At 40.2% G+C, this 9,420-nt stretch overlaps 1 protein-coding gene across 1 annotated transcript; it reads left to right on the top strand.

The window, feature by feature from the left end:
- The first annotated feature begins 2,711 nt into the window (after window positions 1–2,711).
- LOC106561610 (carbohydrate sulfotransferase 1) lies at window positions 2,712–8,972 on the top strand. Its single transcript, XM_014125730.3, has 2 exons — window positions 2,712–3,143; window positions 4,367–8,972. The coding sequence occupies exon 2, from the start codon at window positions 4,400–4,402 to the stop codon at window positions 5,690–5,692; it is 1,293 nt and encodes a 430-aa protein (XP_013981205.1). The 5' UTR covers window positions 2,712–3,143; window positions 4,367–4,399; the 3' UTR covers window positions 5,693–8,972.
- Window positions 8,973–9,420: the final 448 nt, after the last annotated feature.

Below are 9,420 nucleotides of genomic sequence, written 5' to 3' on the forward strand. Positions count from 1 at the left end.
GGGCAGCAGGTAGCCTAGTGGTTAAGAGCATTGGGTGGTTAACCAAATGGTTCCTGGTTCAAATCCCTGAGCTGACAAGATGAAACATCTGTTGATGTTCCCTTGAGCAAGGCACTTAACTCTAATTGCTCCTGTAAGTGACTCTGGATAACACTGTCTACTAAAATGTGAATTGGCATGCTAGTGCAGATGTGAAATGTTTATACTCAATGACATACCTTGGGCTATCAGTAAGCCTCCCTCTCAAGCTGGCTGGATTGATGACAGACCTTTTAGCCTTGGGCTGCCTCCTAAAGGGCACCCTATGGGCCATGGTCAAATGTAGTGCACTATATAGGGAATAGGGCACCATGGACCAAGACATGGTGTTTTTGTCTATCTCTGCTTAATCATTTGTTTTCTTTGCATATAGCTGATGGCATTACTCCAGTTCCTAGGCTTAGCTAGTGATTTTCAGAAATAGTCAGTTGTGGAGTCGCTCTGCATTACTGAAGACAAAGAGTGATTTAGCATAGAGGAGACTGGACAGTCCTGTATGTGTGTCTCCTCGACACATAAGGAGAGCTTATTACTAATGCTCACCAGGGTGGATTAAAGAGCACAGGCCCATCTCCGCTCAACCACACTCTAACCCCGCAGACATTTTCCAATGCTTGAGCACACATGCTGATTGAAACCGAAGTTGCGTTGAACACACAAAGATGAAACTGATTTAGCTAAAGCCAACCATAATCTCACTTTTGGCAGTATAGGAGTTAGGATGAAATTGCTTGGAGGGGGCGAGTGAGAGAAAACCCTATTCCAAATGCAGAAGTCTGGGTTCAAGCAAATTGAGCAAGAGAGAAAAAACAGAAGCGTTGAGGCCGGGGGACTGAGAGGAGAGGGGATCAGAGGAGAGAGGAAAGGGGGAGGAGAGGAGTGAGAAGAGGGGGATGAGAATAGGAAAAAGGTACAGGTAGAGAGGTACGTGTAGAGAGGTACGTGTAGAGAGGTACAGGTTGAGAGGTACAGGTAGGGAGGTACAGGTAGAGAGGTACAGGTAGAGAGGCCATGAGAGACAATGGGTGAAGGTATTTTCTTTTTGTTTTCAGACTCGGTGCAATAAGGTCCAAATAATAATAAGATACTAGAATAGGTACACTTTGTTCAGCTATTAGTTGCTATGAGGTTTGAGTTTGAGCTATGAGTTTTTCGTTTTGAGCTATGCGTTTTGAGTTTGAGCTTTGAGCTATGAGTTTTGAGCTATGAGTTTTGAGCTATGAGTTTTATGAGCTATGAGTTTTGACCTATGAGCTATGAGTTTTGACCTATGAGCTTTGAGCTATGCGTTTTGAGTTGAGCTATGAGTTTTGAGCTATGAGTTTTGAGTTTAAACTATGAGTTTTATGATCTATGAGTTTTGACCTATGAGTTTTGACCTATGAGCTATGAGTTTTGAGTTTGAACTATGAGTTTTATGAGCTATGAGTTTTGACCTATGAGCTATGAGTTTTGACCTATGAGCTACGGGTTTTGACCTATGAGCTATGAGTTTTGACATATGAGCTATGAGTTTTGAGTTTGAACTATGAGTTTTATGAGCTATGAGTTTTGACCTATGAGCTATGAGTTTTGACCTATGAGCTATGGGTTTTGACCTATGAGCATACACATTTATTAGCTATACAGTAGGCACTATTACATTATTTTTCTGTTCTCTATGACAACTGGCTTTGTGTTCTGAACTGTCTGTTCTGGCTCGCAGCCATTCAGCTGCAGTCTAGGACTGCATCCTAAATGGCACCACATGCCTTATGTAGTGCACTATTTAAGGAATAGGGTGCCATTTAGGACGCATTGAGCTCTGAGATCAGATCTAACCTCAACTGTTGGGACAAATTTTGACATCTCTCGTTTTTTTAAAATGCAGCCAGACTGATGGAGTGGTGCTGATAATATCTCTTCTCATTCAGGCTGTATTAGCTCAATGATGTTTCCAGCCAGACCATGCTCATCTAATACAATACTTACTTAGGCATACTAAGTTTCAGTTTTGCGTTGTTGTTTGTTGTTGAGAGAGAGCGAGCAAGAGAAAGACATGACAAAAAAAAGAGAGGGGGAGAGAGAGAGAGAGAAAGAGAGAGAGAGAGCGAGAGTGACAGAAAGAAAAAAGGCAGAGGTTACAGAAGATATTGTATTTATACCTTGTGGTATTCACTCAGTTGTTACTAAAGCGCGAACATTCTTTGCAGAGCAAATATCAATCAGATGTTCATTTTTTGTACAGAAAGGCAGCCAGAAGAACAGAATATTAATTCAAATCCAGCTGACTGGTGATTTAGACGGAAAATGAATTATTCTTCTGGCCCTTTAGTCTCTGCTATATAGGATAGTAATTTTATTTATTTCTCTCTCTCATTAGACCTTACCAATGCCTTGCATGAAATACCTGTCTTCATAGAGATTGTAACTCTCAGTATTTTACAAATGTATTAGAAAAGTTTCAAATAGCCGAGCATTTATAGAAAACACTCAAAATATGTTTAAAGAAAATACAAATACTTAAATAGGCATGTATTTGAACCCAGGTCTGCTCACTTAATCCATGTGACTGTACGCATCTCAGACTGCAACATGTGCTTGCCAGGGGCTGTGGGTGGGAGGGTTGATAGAGGATGTAGAGGTTTAGGGTGGTCCAGAACGCGCGGGCTCTTATTGGCACACCTCACACCTCACACACAGCCAAACCACCAACCTATAGCTTAAACTACAACATGCGCATTAGTCAAGGCAATCTGGAATAGCATACACTTCGGTGCGGCGGCGGCGGGTTTTGCGAAGGCTGCGGCTGCAGCATCATTCTCTAATCTGTTCTGCCCAGTGTCTTGGAGTTTCATGTTCTTCTGCCTTGCAACTTTGATTTATTTATCTTATCACGATCTCATCCTTGTAAAACACGGAATGATTCTGATTATTCTACATGTGGGAGCAGTTCCTGTCGTTTTGCTATTCAGACGCACGAGGGAAGAAGACGGGACAGCTGCCGTTCGATAATGTTTAATCCGAAAAGATCAGATTTTTGTGACGACACGTTTTGAACCGTCACATTGCTTTTCTATTGTTTTTCACGGACACCTTTTATTTACCCACTATGAATTTATGTGGTAAGAAAGTAGTTTATTGGATTCTTTGGGGTTTATGCATTTTATGTATGTTTAAAATGTGTTTTGTGTGTATTAAGAAGAATAACATGACCGTTATTTGGTCATTTGAAACATGAAAAGTGTTATTGAGGCTATGCCTAGACGTCTAGCCCGTTTGTGTAGGCTAATCATCTTCGAATGAAAGCGTATTCTGTTGCACTGCGGTAAATCACAGACCACATCGCGCTGTCTGTCGTCAATTGTTCGTTGTCACATCTATCCCTTGCCAGATGTAGCTGTAGCGTTGCCAGAAAAATTACAAGACGCTTTTCTACAGGTGCCGCCAGCCTTTTGTCACGATGAGTGACTGAAAGAAATTCAGACAGGTTTTTGCATTAGTCTGATTTCAATCACTGAATTCCTTCGTTTTTATTCAAGGGAAAAAGAAAATACCAAACATTTACAAAGTAGCATAAAATGTTTATTTTGGACACATTTTCGGATTTTAGATGTTGTGTATCTTATATTCTCATCAGAAGAAAGCCACCTGTATTGACGAACAACTGCTAGTTAGGTTTATATGTGTTTTAGATCACAACATTTTTAACTTGAAAGCCATTTTACTTATCTGTGGAGTATAGATACTATTAGTCGAATTGAGAATACCATACAGTATAAGTATATAAAATATAGGCTCAAATGTATCCTTGACATAAACAATTGATTGTATTTTAATCAATTATGTTTTATTGATTGTATTACTGCCACTGGAGATCTGAACATGGTGAAGCTATTTTATATAAATGGTATCTACAAAAATATATCCATTATCGAAATTAGAATCTACATTATGGAATCTTAGGTCCTAGGAATCCTATAGTCTTTGATGTAGTATTTAATTGCGTTCTGTAATTTGGGGTTGCCTACAGCTCAAAGAACAGAAATACTATGGAACAAAAAAAACAATAACAACTAAACATCCAAACTGGGTCTGGTTTATTGTATTTGACAGTATTATATGAGTGTAAGGCCTTTATTACAGTTCAATAAAACAACAATAAAACAAATTGTAAGATCAACAAAGTAACTATCTAGGAAGAAAAAGTATGGGATTCAAAACACTAACTTTTTTGTTTCATAGTGAGACTGCTGTATAAGCCGTTTTGCTGCTCCTTTCTGTCGGTGTTTGTGGATTCCATACAGCATGAGTGTATCCCAATTATTTTGATTTTTTGCTCCACCAGGATCTGAACAGACTGCATCATCTATCTAAATGAATGAATTCAGCCATGCAATGTTCCTGGAAGGCTGTGATTCTGCTAGCCTTAGCGTCCATAGCGATCCAGTACACAGCCATCAGGACTTTCACAGCCAAGCCATTCCAGATGTGTCCAGTGACAGTCTCCAACCCTCTGAACTGTGGCATGCTGGGGCAGGATGTGGTGGACTTGTCTTTTGACAAGCGGATCTGTGACGACTTTCTTTACTTCTCCTCCAATGTCTCCAGGAAGACCCATGTTCTCATCCTGGCCACGACCCGCAGCGGCAGCTCCTTTGTGGGTCAGCTGTTTAACCAGCACCAGGATGTGTTTTATCTGTTTGAGCCGCTCTACCACGTCCAGACCACCCTGCTCCCCCGCCTGTCCCACAGCAGGACGGCAGGCGACACCAGGGTGATGCTGGGGGCTAGCAGGGACCTGCTCCGGAGCCTCTACGACTGTGACCTTTACTTCCTGGAGAGCTACATCAAACCCCAGCCGGCCAATCACAGTACAGACAAGCTGTTCCGGAGGGGAGCCAGCAAGGCTCTGTGCTCCCTGCCTGTCTGCGACTCCTTCAGTCCTGGAGAGCTGAACATCGATGAAGGAGAGTGCGTCAAGAGGTGTGGGGTTCTCAACATGACGCTGGCGTCGGACGCTTGCCGGGAGCGGCGCCATGTTGCCATCAAGACCGTACGGATACCGGAGGTGAGTGACCTCAGGGCTCTGGTGGAGGACCCTAGGCTCAATCTCAAGGTGATCCAGCTGGTTAGGGACCCCCGAGGGATCCTGGCCTCCCGCATTGAGACCTTCAGGGACACCTACCGCCTCTGGAGGATCTGGAGGGCCACTGGGAGGAGGCCCTACAACCTGGACCTCACCCAGCTTACCATGGTCTGTGAGGACTTCCTGGGATCTGTAACCACTGGGCTCAGCAAACCCCCCTGGCTCAAAGGGAGGTATATGCTGGTCAGGTATGAGGACCTGGCCAAGAACCCTCTCCAGAAGACCAAGAAGATCTATGATTACCTGGGTCTGGTCATGGACAAGAACGTAGGAGACTGGATCCAGAACAACACTAGGGGAAGCAATGATCTGTCAGCCAAGCATAAATACGGCACTGTTCGGGACTCAGCAGCCAACGCAGAAAGCTGGAGGCTCAAATTGTCTTATGACATGGTTGATTACACACAGACTGTGTGTCAGCAAGTTCTACAGGAGCTTGGTTATAAGACTGTCAGTTCGCCTGAGGAGCTGAAAAATCTGTCTCTCACTCTCATCGAGGACAAAACTTTTGTACCTTTTTTGTAGAAAAGCAAGGGCCAATCACAACGCACAACTATTTTTGTTATATTTACATTGTTGCCTTCATTTCAGATTTGCACTAAACCTCAGAAACCTTGACGACTCCTGTGGTAAGATTTAAGACATTTAGAACAGCACAAGAAAAATCATTTGGGAATGCTGTTTTAGAGATTTCAGTATCGATGTTTTATCGATATTGAAGGGACACTAATGCCAGGTTAATCGACATGAACAACCTACAGTGAAGCACCATCCTACTTAAGATCCCTGAATGCTGACAGTTGCATTGACAAAAGTGAATGTTAATATTTGTACATCAAGAAAACTGGACCTACTGTACAATGTTGTTAGGGAATGTACCTAATCATACCTTAACTGATAAATGCTGAGGTGTAGGCCTATGATAAAACCATGCAATATACATTTGAATGTTGCAGTCAATTGAAATGGTGTTGTTTAAATGTTACCGAGGGTAAGAATTAAGGAGTGGCGCTTTAATCGTGTTGATATAGTTTAACTGAGGGTTGTCAAATCCACCCTCACCAAAGGGTAATGAGTGCCGGACAACAGTGATTTTACAGAGGCTTCACCCCAAATGGCACCCTTTTCCCTATCTAGTGCACTACTTTTGATCAGGGCCCATAGGGCTTTGGTCAAAAGTAGTGCACTGTGTAGGGAATAGGGTGCCATTGCAGACGCAAGCATAGTTTACCCTGATCATCCAAGTGTCAGCGAGGTGTTGGAAATGTTTAGTTCGACTACTGACGATGTGGAGCAGGCAAGCAATCAGAGACAGCTGCAGTGGCTGATTAGTCTTATACAGGTAAGCTAGCTCTGGTCTTCACAACATTATCAGGGTAGTGGAGTTTTCAATCTCTGGAAGGAATAGAATTGAATTGAATAGAATACAGTATTTTATGTTCCATTTGTCAACAGAAACGGACCATTATGCTGTCACAATAAGTAAGGAAGGCCTTTGTTATTATTTATTTATTTATTTTGAGTTATTACTTTACAAACATGTACTAAAATAACTTACATGAAACAGTGACAGGCTGGGAAATGACCTTCTCCAATCCCCTTGGAATCCTCTGAAATATTGAGTGGGTGATGTTCATAAAGTTGAGTTCTCTACTCCTCAAAGACACTGTTTTAAAACATATTTTCCTTTATTATTTTCCCTGAACCCTACCGTCCTTCCCCTTATTGGAGTAAAGTAATGGACAACAACACTTAGGCTTCTACTTCTCGCTTATACATACTATTTACATCTTACAGACACAGTATATTACAATAGTTATCTATTGTTTGTTTTTTGTCCCATCCTTCAGCTACCCTCAACCCCTCCCATCTATCTCTGAAGACCATCCAGTTTTGATTTCTATTTGCCATATATTTTTCAACTGTGCTGTTTCACAAAAGTTCTGAACCTATATACACTAACTTTCAAAAGTTTGGGGTCACTTAGAAATGTCCTTGTTTTTGAAAGAAAAGCACATTTATTTGTCCATTAAAATAACATAAAATTGATCAGAAATACAGTGTAGACATTGTTAATGTTGTAAATGACTATTGTAGCTGGAAACGGCAGATTTTTATGGAATATCTTCATAGAGGCCCATTATCAGCAACCATCACTCCTGTGTTCCAATGGCACGTTGTGTTGGCTAATCCAAGTTTATAATTTCAAAAGACTAATTGATCATTAGAAAACCCTTTTGCAATTATGTTAGCACAGCTGAAAACTGTTGTGCTGATTGATTAAAGAAGCAATAACACTGTCCATCCTAAGACTAGTTGAGTATCTGGAGCCTCAGCATTTGTGCCTAGAAGGCCAGCATCCTGGAGTTGCCTCTTCACTGTTGACGTTGAGACTGGTGTTTTGCAGGTACTATTTAATGAAGCTGCCAGTCGAGGACTTGTGAGGTGTCTGTTTCTCAAACTAGATACTTTAATGTACTTCTCCTCTTGCTCAGTTGTGCACCGGGGCCGCCCACTCCTCTTTCTATTCAAAAACAAGGAGTGATGGTTGGAGTGATGGTTGTTGATAAGGGGCCTCTGTACGGCTAAGATATTCCATTCAAAATCAGCAATTTCCAGCTACAATAGTCATTTACAACATTACCAATGTCTACACTGTATGTCTGATCAATTTTATGTTATTTTAATGGACAAAAAATTTGCTTTTCTTTCAAAAACAAGGACATTTCTAAGTGACGCCAAACTTTTGAACGGTAGCGTACATTTTACGGACACAGTATATTTTCCATGAGTTGTTATCTTGTTGTTATTAGTCCCACCCTTCAGCTCCACTCAACCCCTCCCATCTATCTCTTAACACCATCCAGTTTTCATTTATAGCTGCCATATATTTTCCCACTGTGATGTTTCACAAAAGTTCTGAACTTTTCTATTCTCATTTTCTACAGATTGTAAATTAAAGCTACATTTTTTTTGCCAAGAGTATTATTATATTATTGATCGATTGACTATGACTTTTTAAATCACCCAGCAGTGCTCTTTGCAGATTTAGCTCCTGGTAAATGTTGCAATTCTTCAGCCATTCCTGAACCTGCGACCAAAGCTACATATGGACAGTACCAAAACAAATGATCTAATGATTCTGTCTCTTCGCAGCAAAATCTGCAGAGCTGGGATGTTTGTATCCACCATATATATAACATTCTGTTGGTTGCAATAATTTTGTATAATCATTTAAATGAAAAAAGTTTTGAATCCAGCGTCGTTTTGTGTTTCAGTTCATAAACCATGTGCCATGGAATCGGTACATAGAAAATCTCTTCCCAACTATTTTGCAATCTGCACGGCACAGCTGTCATTTTTTCCCCTTAAATTAAAGTGGTATGCATTTTTTATTCATCGCAATTTTCTATAACCAATGTTGGTCTTTAATGCAGGGCCGACAGACAAGTTCTTTACATTCTCCCCCTTCTACTTGCCTCTTCCATTTTTGCAGTAATGCTACAATTAGTTAGTTCTAATTTTGGATAGAGCAGACAATTCCATTTATTTTTGTTAACTGCATGTGTGACATCTCCACCAGTCCTATTTATGATATAATTTACAAAGATTATATAATTTTTATTTTATTATCAATTAGTATATTTGGGTTTAATATTTGTTGTAATATTTGTTCTGTCTTTTCTGGTGGATTAAAGTGAAATTGCAACCAACTTTCTATGGCTTGTTTTAAAAATAGCAATATTTTGGAGTTGATTTCATTAAAAAAATGAAAGTGAGAGGTTGTAATCTGAATAAAGGGAAAAAGGCCATTCTTGAACATGGAGTCAGACATTATTAATAATCTGCTAGAAAACCAGTTCGGATTTAAGTATAACTTTTGTATGACTGAAGACTTTAGTGAGAGGTCCAATGTTTTAATATTTAATCATTTCTGCCCTTCGAATTCATATTAATTATATACATAAGCCAGTTTAATTTTGTCTGACTTGTCTTTCCAAATAAAATGTAATATTTTTTGCTCGTGCAATTTAAAAAACAAGTTGCTAGGTGTAGGCAAGGCCATAAGAAAATAGGTAAACTGTGACATGAATAAAGAGTTAATCAGGGTGATTTTTTTTCTCACAAATAGACAGGTATTTTCCAAGATCTTATCTATTTTTGATAACTTTCTATGAAAATGTATTGTTGTGAGATCATTTATTTATTTTGGGATATGAATACTGATCAGGGGCACAACTTCCACTGGGGAC

Source organism: Salmo salar, chromosome 10 (assembly GCF_965601325.2).
Source record: "Salmo salar chromosome 10, fSalSal1, whole genome shotgun sequence".
Classification (NCBI taxonomy): domain Eukaryota; kingdom Metazoa; phylum Chordata; class Actinopteri; order Salmoniformes; family Salmonidae; genus Salmo; species Salmo salar.